Source organism: Brassica napus, unplaced genomic scaffold, assembly GCF_020379485.1.
Source record: "Brassica napus cultivar Da-Ae unplaced genomic scaffold, Da-Ae ScsIHWf_1256;HRSCAF=1791, whole genome shotgun sequence".
Taxonomy (NCBI): domain Eukaryota; kingdom Viridiplantae; phylum Streptophyta; class Magnoliopsida; order Brassicales; family Brassicaceae; genus Brassica; species Brassica napus.
The window spans coordinates 51455-64023 of record NW_026014675.1 but is presented as its reverse complement, the minus strand read 5'-3'; the positions used below and the strand labels follow the sequence as shown (position 1 = coordinate 64023).

Here is a 12569-nt window from a genome sequence, read left to right as displayed (position 1 = left end):
ACTGTAGTTATTACTATTAGGTGGTAGAATTACCTCTTTGTCTCTCGAAGCTTGTTAACTTAGCATTCAGTTGTCTTTTGACTATGTTGTAGACAGAGCAGGACAGATTATGGAGCTCTGAAACTTTTGCTCGCATTGATCTTCTGCCATGAAGGCATCCAGGTAGCACCTCTCCATCTAACTCCTCCAAAGCTTTCGCGGCTTCCAAGTGTAATCTTCCATCAAGTAATCAACGCTCGCATGAAATAATCTGTTTCTTTTGGTTCAAAAACTTTGACTTGGACGCAGTTCGGCTCTGGACTGCTCGATGACATGCACGCAAATATCCTCTTATGCAGCATATCTGCACAGACAGTAGGAGGTGGACACCGCACGCTCTTTCTTCTCAACAGGAAAAATTCCAAATCTGTTCTCCCCGTGTAGAACTCCAAAGCATCTAAAACGTCTGCTTCCACAAGACCTGAGTCAATATTAGTAATCAAGATTGAGTCACTGAACCTTTGATCCGTCTCAAAGCGGGCGTATCTTGTTCCTATCACAATGTCAGAGGTCCCATTAAATACGCTGTGAACATCACCGGATGGGCACTTAAGAACGCCTCTGCCAGTGCTCTCCCTTTGCGGCCAACGAATCATAGCTGTAACAGAAGGGAATGAAGGCATCTTGAACATTCCTCCCCCACCAGTTGCCAGCGATGGAAATAGTTTAAGCACCGATCCGTTGAAATCAAATCTCTGAATCTCTGTTGCCTTCATAGCAGATTCCGGAGTGAGAAAGGTTATCCTACCCCACTTGTCCTTCTCATCACAGTCTTGCTTGTTCCCAGCAAACTTGTGAATAGAGCAGATACACACACATCGATTTTCCTCTCCAGGAACCTCAGAAGCTCTCTGTCATCAACGAAACTGTCGCCGTAATAAAATACATCGGCCGTCAAGAATCTCTGATCAACTTCAAGATGCTTTATCTGAGCACCAGAACCAAACAGTGCCATAGGTACTTGTCCCCGGCCATGGTATATATACTTCTCCAAGCATTCGTTACGCATCCACTTCTTTTCACACTCCAATGCATCGCTCACCAGGGCCGAGACTTTTTCCATGTCGTGCGGAGGTGCATACAGTAGAATCTCATTCTGATCGATATCAACTTGAATACTAATCCTCTCATCCACACAAAGCGACCTAGCACGAGAAACAATCGAAACCAGACCACAGTTAGATTTCCCACAGAACCTTTTTAGCAGAGTGCTGCTACAACCAGCCACCTTCTCCACTCGGAGCCTCCACTCATCCATATGAGAAGCATCAAAAGGTGGAGGTGGATCAAGCAGAGACAAAGCCTCAAAATCGAACGAAGTTACACATACCAAGTACTGGTCGACGACTGATAGCAGCTCACCGAAAACAACCCAAGTTGGCTTCTGTCCAAACGCTAGCAATGAACACGACGGATGCAACTGGACTTGCTGACCAGTCAACGCCACCTCGTACCCAAGCTGATCATAGCCAGTGTACATCGCCACGTTTTCAGCGAGAGATGCAAGTATAACCGTTTTCAAACGCTTGTCGTGTTTATTATTATTACCCTCGGTTGGGTTCCAGACCCAGTAACTTGGACTCACAAGAGAAAGTTCTCTCTCAATGCATATCTCCAGCTCCTTGACTGTATCTTCACATCTCCTCATTGATTTGGCATTTAGGCTATTCTCCCAGCACCATTTATTTCTTCTCTCTCGCGGCAGAGATGCCCATTCTTTGTACACCGAAAGAAGAGTGAACAGGTCTCCATTAGGGTTGCAGAATTGCACCTTGAAGATGACAAAACAGAAAAACTTCAGAATCAGTCTGGAAGAAAAATACCATTATAGCAAAATTAACCTGGAGCTCAGAATCATACCTTTAGGCAATCAGCTTTCATCTTATCATCGAGGCTGCCAACTCTGCAGAATATACTACTAGCATTAGCCATGACAGCAGCAAGAACAATCCCCTCTTTGCCCATTCTGTGTCTGAAGCAGCCTAATATTAACTTCCCAAGCTTCGGCTCCAGACCAAGCTTGACTAAACAGTGCCCTTCCTGTGTTAACTCAAGAACACCATTCTTCTCAATTACCGCACCCAGCTGAACAAGATTTTTCACAGCCATTGCGATGGCTTCAGGGACAGGAGCGTCGACAAAGTCAAAATCCGCCACGTTGTCTACACCCAGAGCAAGAATCCTCAACAGCGCTACACCAAGATGGACCCTCCGAATCTCAGGCTCCTGGTTAAGATTCATCGACTCAAACTCGTGCTTTGAGTAGAGTCTGTAACATCTTCCGGGCTCTGTCCTTCCAGCACGACCAGCACGTTGTCGAGCAGAGCTTTGACTGACACGGCAAACCCTGAGGATGCTCATACCAGTTCTAGGTTCATATTTACTCTCTTTCACCATCCCGGAGTCGATCACATACTTGACACCAGGGATAGTCAGAGAGGTCTCTGCAATATTCGTGGCAAAGATCACCTTTCGTTTCCCAGGATGGTTTTGGAACACCCTGAACTGCTCCTCGAAGGAAAGCTTTCCATGCAACGGTAAAGCAACTGCAGATGGAGCTATAAACCTCTCGCAGGCCCATTCAACCTCTGCTTGAGAAGTCAAGAACGCAAGGATGGTTCCTTCTTTCTCTGTTTTATGCACTTCCACTGCCTTCTTAACAACATCATCAGCATACGGAGCAATACGTCCGGTACCAGAACTCCCTTCTGCGTCGCTAGGGGAATAAATAATCTCCACCGGAAAGTTCCTTCCGGTGACACAAAGAATCCCACAGCCAAAGAAGTAGTCCGAGAGCTGGTAAGCATCCGCCGTGGCAGACATGATGACAAGCCTTAAGTCAATTCTTCTGCACATCAGATCTTTAAGCAACGCCAGCAGAAGGTCCGTGTTCAAGCTTCTCTCATGAGCTTCGTCAATAATAACGCATGAAACACCAGGCAAGCTCCGGTCTTTAATGTAGTGTTGAAGCAGACAGTTATCAGTCATGAACACGACTTTGGAACTAATCTCCTCGGTGGAAGAGAAAGCTGGAGTGCAGCGGACAGAGCTTTCATCGTAACAACCGTTGCTTTCTTCTCTGACTCGATCAGCCAATGTCAAGGCAGCAATTTTCCTTGGCTGTGTGCAAACGATTGATTCACTAGCAGCAACTCCGGAATCAGCAAGGAACTGAACTAACTGAGTGCTCTTCCCTGAACCGGTTTCTCCAATCAATACCATTACCTGTGAACACAAGTAAATAAATTAAAACAAACTCAAAAATGTCCAAAAATAGATTCATTTGTACAATACAAATGCATAAATCAGCTTGAATCACAAATCTATACACAAGTAAATGAATTGTTACAAACTCAAAACTGTCCAAACACGACAATGCAGAGGAAACTAAGACTTAGCAGAGGAACTACAACCACTACAGCCACTATACACTACCTGTTCGCCATGAATCCTCTTCAAAATATTACGACGGTAAGCATAAATAGGCAACCCATCCTCTAGCCTACGACACTCCCTGCGGATCAAACTATGAATACGCGGCCAATCATAGTCTCCTTCCAAACTAAACACAGCCACGTCATCTTTTTCTCCATCTCTTCCTTCAAGAAACCGCACAATACTCTTCATACCATTCTTGAACTCTTCAAGACGCTTTACAACCAAGTCTCTCTCCGCCTCAATAGCCTTCTTTCTCTCAAAAGCCTCAATATTGATACCTCTTTTGGAAGAAAAGGACTCAACTTGACGAGACTTCTCCTCTATCTCTGCCCTCACCTTCTTGACGCAATCTCCGTTGTCCATGATCGAAAGCACGTGACCCGAGAAGAGACCACGAAGCCTGTCTCTAAGCTCCTCCACGTCTGACGGGACGGTGACATTAGCAACCAGCTCGGGAACTAAAAGGGTTTTCCCCTGGAGACGGTACTCCCAGAGCGCCACGACGGCGGAGAGCGCGTCGACCCACTGGCGAAAACTGAAACTCCCGGCGATGCATCCGAACTGCGGCACGTGGATGGATTCCTCCGGGATTCCGCAGAGCGAAGCGAGGGTGCTGATCACTTGCTTTCTAACCGAGAAGGACGGCGACGGCTCGGCGGCGGGGGTTCTCGGGTGGACAAGCTGGACGATGAAATTCGGCGTCGCCGGAGGCCGATCGCGTCTGTAATTTGGCGGGAAACTGGAGCTAGGGTATTGTCGGTGATTGAGCGGCGGAGAGCGGAAGTTACTACAATTGGTTGAAGATGAAGCTGAGGGTAAAGATGGGTGGCGATTAGTCGCCGATCTTCCACGGTAGGCCGGAGGAAGTGAACTCTTCATCGGAAGCCAGTCTTGTGTGTGTTTGTTTAGCAAAGTGAGAGAGACGAAAGAAGTTGAAAAAGTTTCAGAGGGCAGTGAAAAGGAAAACACTATTTATAATTATTTTGTTTCTTTACTTTTTTTATTCAACTTTTTCTAGAACCTACTTATTTTGTTTTTCACGAGAGATGAAAAAGAAATATAATTGGGCCTTAAAGGCCTATGATTATGAAGCCCATATACTTGGGCCGGTTGTAATGATACTCATCTGTTTCCAGTATAAGTTGGCCATGTGCTCATTTGCACAAAACCCTAGCCGATTTGCGCCGCGAGATATATATCTTCACCTTCTCTCGCAGGAAGCTCTGTAGTGGCAGTTTCAATCGAAAACGATGAAGGTAGGCTCATCTTCTCCGTCTTCTGTATTCTCTCTGAGATAATCTGATTTATTTGGTTTGCTCACTGGATTTGGTTTTGTTTCGCAGTTCAACGTCGCGAATCCTACCACTGGTTGCCAGAAGAAGCTCGAGATCGACGATGACCAAAAGCTGTAAGATCTTTGATTCTTATCACGTAGTCCTTCTTTATAGCTTTAGGATTAGCTCTTCCTTTTACTTGCATTTTGTCTAATGAGTGTTCAATGCGTAACATCTCCTGTGAAAGTTATTAAAATTATTCGGAACAAACCTTAGGAACTTATGATAATTACCATTTTACCCCGGGCAGAACCTGCTGTAATATTGAATTTGGATGTGTCTGTAATTCTCTGATTATAATTACTAACCAGTTATGAATCGAAATGAAGTTATTAAATTATTCGGAACGAACCTTAGGAACTTATGATTGTTACTTTTTTTACCCCCGACAGAACCTGTTTAGACATTGGATGTGTCTGTGATTCTCTGATATTATTACTAACCAGTTATGAACCAACATGACTAAATCACAGTCGAGACAAATGAGTTGAGTTTGATTTTGAGTTTTGATGTTGCAGCCGTGCTTTTTACGACAAGAGGCTCTCTCAGGAAGTTAGCGGTGATGCTTTGGGCGAGGTGATAATGTGTACTAATAATTTTCATTTTATTTATTTCTCGTCGAAGTTGTTATTGAGATTGTCTGTTTGCAGGAGTTCAAGGGGTACGTTTTCAAGATCATGGGAGGTTGCGACAAGCAAGGTTTCCCAATGAAACAGGGAGTTCTCACCCCTGGTCGTGTCCGCCTTTTGCTTCACCGAGGTACTTGTCTCCTCCTGATCAGTTTCTCTTTTGTCTTTCACTATCTCATTTCTTTGGATTGATGTAATATCTTGTTTGTGTGAATAGGTACTCCTTGTTTCAGAGGACACGGAAGGAGGACTGGTGAGAGGAGAAGAAAGTCTGTCCGTGGTTGCATTGTCAGCCAAGATCTCTCGGTTCTTAACCTTGTCATTGTCAAGAAGGGTGAGAAGGATCTTCCCGGGCTTACCGACACCGAGAAGCCAAGGATGAGAGGTCCCAAGAGAGCTTCCAAGATCCGCAAGCTGTTCAACCTTGGAAAGGATGATGATGTCAGGAAGTATGTCAACACTTACCGCCGCAAATTCACTAACAAGAAAGGTAAAGAGAGAATCAAAAACATGATCTTGTGGTTTAAGAATAATGGTCCTCTTAGACTTATTTCTTTCTTGGGGTTGTAACAGGTAAGGAAGTGAGCAAAGCCCCCAAGATCCAGAGGCTTGTGACTCCTTTGACACTTCAGAGGAAGAGAGCTAGAATTGCTGACAAGAAAAAGAGAATCGCCAAGGCTAACGCTGACGCAGCTGATTACCAGAAGCTTCTTGCCTCCAGGCTCAAGGAGCAGCGTGATCGCCGTAGTGAAAGTTTGGCCAAGAAGAGGTCTAGGCTCTCTTCTGCTGCCGCTAAGCCCGTTGCTGCTTAAAACCATTTTCAAATATCAAGAGACTTCCTTCTCTCTAGTCTGTTTCTCGTCGTATTTGGACATGTAAACGCCGTTTGAACGTCTATCTTTTTTGGTTTCTGCTTTGTGTTAGCTCTTAAACCTTCTATCATATCAAAGTTTTGAACTTGTTTGCTATGTGTTGATTTTTTTATCTATTTTGGAAACCAATCCATGAATAAGAACAGCTAAACAATTCAGACCAAAGTCAATCTGGAACTCCAAACAAGCAAACTACGAGGACCGAAACGAAATTAAAGATGCATTGAAACTCTTCGTCAGTGTAATCGTATTGGGTCAAGGCCTTCTAGTTTCGTTCCTGAGGCCCATTTCCTAACGGTGTCGTTTCAAAAGCGATTTGATTCACCAAAGCAAATTAGTAATCTGTTAGTTTACGCTAGTAATAAATATACAGAAAAGTTGATTGACGTCAAAAAGAAAAAAAGTTGATTAAAATATTAATATTTTAGATTAAATACTACGGTGAAAAACAAGTTGACAAAAGAAAATGGATCCATTTGGATTCGGATGAAATTACAATACTAAAATTTTCAAGGCACTCGATCTTTGCCGCAAAAAGCTCAATGAGTAAATTATTCTTTAACCTAATCAGAGATCCTTATCTGACATCACATCTCTCGTTTTTTTTATTATTAAAACATCTACTTGGCCTTTTTATATTATCGTTAGCCAGCCGATCACATGCTTCTTCATTTCTTCCATTATTTGCTTTTGGCAAAGCAAAAAGGATAAATGATCATATGAATGAATGATAATGAAACACATCCATATTCAAACTCTACAATGTATAACATCTATTCTAACCTCAGTGTGTTTGATGTTTGCTTTAAAATTACATTGATACAAAAAGTGTTATAACATCTATATACTCGTACATAATTCGATTTGCAAGCAAGTAAAGTAAAACAAAAGATCCAAACAATTATGAAAAACCCTAATTACAACTACAAGTGACCTCCACTTCACAAAAATCATCTCTATATAACATAAACTCGGATATGGCCATATGGGTGAGAAACATATGCTAAAGAACATTGATAACAACAGGCATATATATGAGTTATGAAACATGTACCGTACTTTACATTCCACAACATGAACACACATATATGATGTGTCTACAATACATATAGATACGCAAATACATTCTCCAAATTTGATTTTTGAGTTCCTCCAAAACATACCTGAAAAAGACAACGAAGGCTAAAGAATGTTGGAAAATATGGAATCATCCAGTAGATGATCAGGCCATACAGGTGAAGCTGAAGCTCCTGATTCTTGACCGCTTGAAGAGGTCATGAGATTGCTATTGACATCTTCAATAATGTATTGGTTTCTAATCAGATCACCACTCACAACAGATGAATGATCAAGAGAAGGTAACAAACTCTGATTTGAGCTGGAGGGATCCGAGAGCCAGACTGGAGATACAGGTAAGTTATCTCTTTGACTGAAGAATTTAAAGTGACTGTCCTCAAGATCTCGGGGGGAAATAGATGATGGTACCATGTTGGTGTTTAAGGTTTCTAGGGATGGTATGCTGCTGAAGTCCTGAAGATAGGGACCAAGGTCGGGATTATTGCTGGTGGTATAGGTTTCTTTTAAGGAGGCAATAGAGTGGAGGAGACTGCGAGTGTCAAAGTCATTAGGGTTAGTGTTATTATTCATGGAAGGTGGTTGAAGGAGGTCATGTAACAATTTGAGTTTTGCCATCTCGGTTTGGAGTTTCAGTATAGTTTGCTCTTGATCAGTTTGAAACTGGAGCTGCATATCAACAAAACCTCTAAGGTTAGAGGACATAGACACAAGCTGAGATAAGCTGGAGAAGATATCAGGTCTTGGACGATGAGTCATTGGGTCAACTCCCATCTGAATCAGTTTTTTCTTCAAATGGGTGTTCCAGAAATTCTTGATCTCGTTGTCTGTTCTCCCTGGTAAGTTGTTCGCAATCGTTGACCACCTTATAACATTATCAACATAAGCAAGCAGTACAGGAACACAAAACCGTTGACTATAAAATTAAAAAAGAATCAAAAGATTACTTGTTTCCAACAACTGCATGAAGGTTCAAGATAGTCTGTTCTTCCTCTGGAGAGAATCTCCCTCGCTTGATGTCAGGTCTCAAGTAGTTAGTCCATCTTAGCCTGCAACTCTTCCCACACCTGTTAAGACCTATAGAGAGAGAGAATTAAAGAGACATATACAGTCACATGAGAAGCTATAAAACAAGAACAACACAAAGCAGATACCAGCACGCTTGGGAAGAGCTGTCCAGCTACTATGGCCATGTTTTTGGATATAGTTGACAAGTTTCTCATCTTCTTCAGGAGTCCAAGGACCTTTCTTGAGACCAGAGTCATCACTACAAGGAGATCTTCTCATGTTCGCTGATCTCTTGTATCTGTCTCTTTTATTTTCTCCTTCCTCTATCTCTGAGATTTGGTTGCTTCCCTCTATTCACAACCATTAACTGCTTATTATTTCTATTTATATTAAACCTAGCTAGCATTCTTTTATCTTCACGTGTTTCTTTCCTATACGCGCTTACCAAAACAACCATATGTCATTTTCACCTTTCAATTCCATTTTTTCTAATCATTATTCTATTATTCCCTACATACGCTCCTTACCAATGTAAATTCTTCTTCTTGTCTTATCATCTCGAGAACAGCCGTCTTCATTAATGAACAAACACATATCAACTGTTTCTCTAATTTGTCTTTAACTGGGAAGTAGTTCATAAGTAGCCATCAAACTATGCCCTAGTATCAAATCCTGCATTTGTCAAGGAGAATAACTACACATAATTATTGCTTGGTCTTTTCACAGTTCATTTCACACAAACAGAAAAACACTACTGATCAACTCATTAGCAAGAGGGTTTTATCATTTTTTTTATGCAATCCATAAATTAAAGATCTTCTCCGATTAGGCAATGATGTAGGAGAAGGGCCATAAAGGGAATCTGACAGGACGACGAAAATGTTAGTTATATAATTTTAATCATTGGAGACAAACAAAAAGAGAAAGGATTTGAAATAGAAGGCAGCGCCAACAACACATGGAAACAAAAGGGTGGCCAGAGAGACATCTCCACTGGCACGCAAAATAGGTTTCCTTGCATCATCCACTTCCATGGTTTATTAATTTATATACTCATATATCATAAGCGTAGCTACATTATTATTGTATTTTTTTTCATATCAGTTAAAGGCTTAAAGCTAAGACCAACTAACCAACCAAACAAAATTCAAGCAATAACCCTAAGAGCTATTGTCTATGAAAATGAGAATGCTTAAAGAATATGAAACTAAAACAAGTCCATATATATATATATACATGTATTATGCAGCAAATAAAAGATGCAGAGAGGGTCTGATATGACAGTGTAATTTTATGTTTGACACATGAGAAAGTCCTGATATAGCAAAATTTAGATAATACTTGCAGAATTTCCAACCCTCAAATGCTTTTTCTAGGAAGAAAACTTACTACATGAAGATTTGCAAAATTGAAAGCATATCAGTATTGGTTTCGTTTCATTTTGTGGAAATAAATACAATTCGTAACAAAGCAAAAGATTGTTTTCACAGAAGATGTTAAAAATGGACAGACAAATATGGAGGACATGGTAGCAGTGATAACTTACTATTGATGATGATGACAGATTTTGACCGTTAGGAAGGATCTGGTTAGGGAAGAGGTGGGTGCGGAAAATTATCTAATTTCCACCATCTTTGAAACCTAAAAGATCTTCTCCCTCCGCCTCAGTATTACAGCCAATGTCATATCTCGAGCTCTTGTCTTTTTCTTATGTGTCTTCTATATGATGAAGATCAGAGGTTTCGTGCATAGTTTCAAACTGCAAAACCTAATATCAAGAAACCAAATCTAATTAAGAAAACATAGAGAAATCAAACAAGAAGATGCTTTGCCAAATGAGGGCATCAAATCTGCCAGTTTCTAGAAGGTATTTTAGTGTGTGCAGAAACTGTAGGTTAATATGAAATATGATACTCTGAGCATATTTGGATTTGCAGTACCATATTGTCATTCAACACATTTATACCTACACTACGAGTATAAACCAGCGAATACGCACGCAACGAATTAAGCCTAGATTACCCAACAAAGATAACTTTCCTGAGCATACATTTCCAATTATATATAGTCCAAAATGTAAGAAACTAAATTTGTAATATTTTCATGTAGAGTTTTTATTTTTATTTTTTTTTGAAACACTTTTTAATGTGAAGTTATAGAGACAAATCAGGAGCCAGTTAATGAAAGCCATAAGCGAAATAATCCCAGGATCATGCATCCTAGAGTTCATAATGGTTTAAGCTTACGAGTATCATTAGACATATGCAAGAAAAAAAGCCTACGAATTTTCAAAAAGGGGTTTTAAACCAAGAACTCTCACAAAAATATTAATTTAATAGGGGAATGAGTGATTTGAATTGCTTGTTGAGTTAGGGTTCCTCGCAGAGTGGACCACAGTCTCAAATATTGAGGAAGCAGGTACAGATAATACTAAAGAATTAAGGAAGGCCCTAGGTTATCACAAATTATTATTTATGAGATATTGATGTCATCACATAAACCATTCTCCTCTTCTAATAAATAAACGAAACAACTTGGTTGTAAACGCCAGCTAAACAGCTGAATTGCTTCTTCTCCTAAGTTTCTAAACAACGCGTCTAAAATATCGGACTTTCTATGCCAGCAATGAACATACTTAGCCCTTTACCAAGTGTATGTGAACGTAAATATACATTTCATCAACCTATGCATTTACCTGAGCTCTTTTCAACAAACTTCAAAATTCCATAAAATCTATATAAGGCAAGATAAAACATAAATAAAGTGTATAATACTCAACTCTTGGTACTTTACACAAGTTAGTGGAAACCAGAATGCTCGTTTTTCGGATATCATCATCATCATCATCATCATCATCATCATCAGTGAGGGTTCCTGAAAGCATATATATATGGTCTTAAGTGTTGTTATGTTAACTAGCAACCACTAAATGTCATTTAGGTGGTTGTTTTACAGCTAAAGACAGTAAAAAACATGGAGGCCAACAATGAAAGAATATGCAATCCAAGAGCTCTATGAATATATTACTTTGGATGCAACAACGACATCTATCATGTAGTGGGATATATCAACATCAACAAATAAAAACAGTTGAAGAGGAATCACATAACATAAGTAAAGTTTCACTAAACGCAAAGAAGAAAAACACTACAGAAAATGTGTATTTAATGATGTATCTTTAAGAAACCAAGAAGACTAATGATGAATTTATAATTTAGTGAAATGATAAAAAGCCATATACTAATAATAAACCAACCACTCCTTATAATAGTAAATTTAGGCATCATCTTTGCTACATCTACAGATACTTTAAGAAAGTGTTTTAAGTTTTAAAAAACAGAAGTGTTTAGCATCCAAAAAGTATTAGTAGTGGCTTTCTCAACTTGGTTCTTGAGCCTATTTTCTTGAACCTATACCTTTTTTTTGAATTTTGAACTTTACTATGAAAAGGAGATCAAGTCAGAACAACCACAAATTATAAACCAAACAAACAAGATTTATTCAGTAAACAATCTTAAAATAAGTATGAAAGGTATACTTATTTTAAGTGACAAAGTTAGCTAACTTTACCAGTCATGTGATAAAGGTAGATAGGATGTGTCATCTTTTTCATGAATGCTGTGCTCGAAAATATGATGTTCCCTAGACAGCCCCTTTAATATCACCAATCAACATAGCTAAATACAGAGAGAAGACCATAAATTTTGGAAATACTTTTACCATAGTAAGTTTAAATGTGCTTGTAGCAACCACATTTGCTGCATTATAGATTGTACTGAATGAGTATACTAGTGATTAGAAGAAGAAATGGGAAGAAGCATTTACAATTACAAACCTCAGAACTAAGAGATAGAGAGAGAGAGAGAGAGAGAGTCGCCATGCCACTCTCCATGTTCCTTTTAGTTCATCGTTTTCCTCACCAGCAAGCATCAAGCAGAAGACAATAAGAAAATCTGAAAAATAACATTGTTGCTTTTAAGAAGGTAGTCGCTAGAGCAAACAGGCAAAGTGTTTGATTTTTTCACGAAAGTACGAGTTTAAAGACAAAAGACTGGGGAAGCTTTTTGCATGAAAAGTAAGTCACATGGCCTGACCCAAAAAAGTACGAAGATCTCTGCATGAATATACACGTAATAATAGGATTCATAATAGATAATCTTGACAAAAAGCATCAT

The 12569-nt window shown here is 39.9% G+C and overlaps 2 protein-coding genes and 1 pseudogene across 2 annotated transcripts; 1 reads left to right on the top strand and 2 right to left on the bottom strand.

Moving 5' to 3' along the window:
- Positions 1-33: 33 nt before the first annotated feature.
- LOC125596647 lies at positions 34-4452 on the bottom strand (annotated as a pseudogene).
- Positions 4453-4513: 61 nt separating this feature from the next.
- On the top strand, positions 4514-6408 carry LOC106430367 (40S ribosomal protein S6-2). Its single transcript, XM_048771735.1, has 6 exons — positions 4514-4733; positions 4821-4885; positions 5330-5387; positions 5462-5570; positions 5658-5930; positions 6014-6408. The coding sequence occupies exons 1-6, from the start codon at positions 4728-4730 to the stop codon at positions 6250-6252; spliced, it is 750 nt and encodes a 249-aa protein (XP_048627692.1). The 5' UTR covers positions 4514-4727; the 3' UTR covers positions 6253-6408.
- Positions 6295-11519, bottom strand: LOC106443073 (transcription factor MYB92-like). Its single transcript, XM_048771734.1, has 5 exons — positions 9941-11519; positions 8922-9066; positions 8541-8744; positions 8334-8463; positions 6295-8251 (listed from the first exon to the last, which is right to left on the bottom strand). Exons 2-5 carry the CDS (start codon positions 8986-8988, stop codon positions 7495-7497), a joined length of 1158 nt encoding a protein of 385 aa, XP_048627691.1. The 5' UTR covers positions 8989-9066; positions 9941-11519; the 3' UTR covers positions 6295-7494.
- Positions 11520-12569: the final 1050 nt, after the last annotated feature.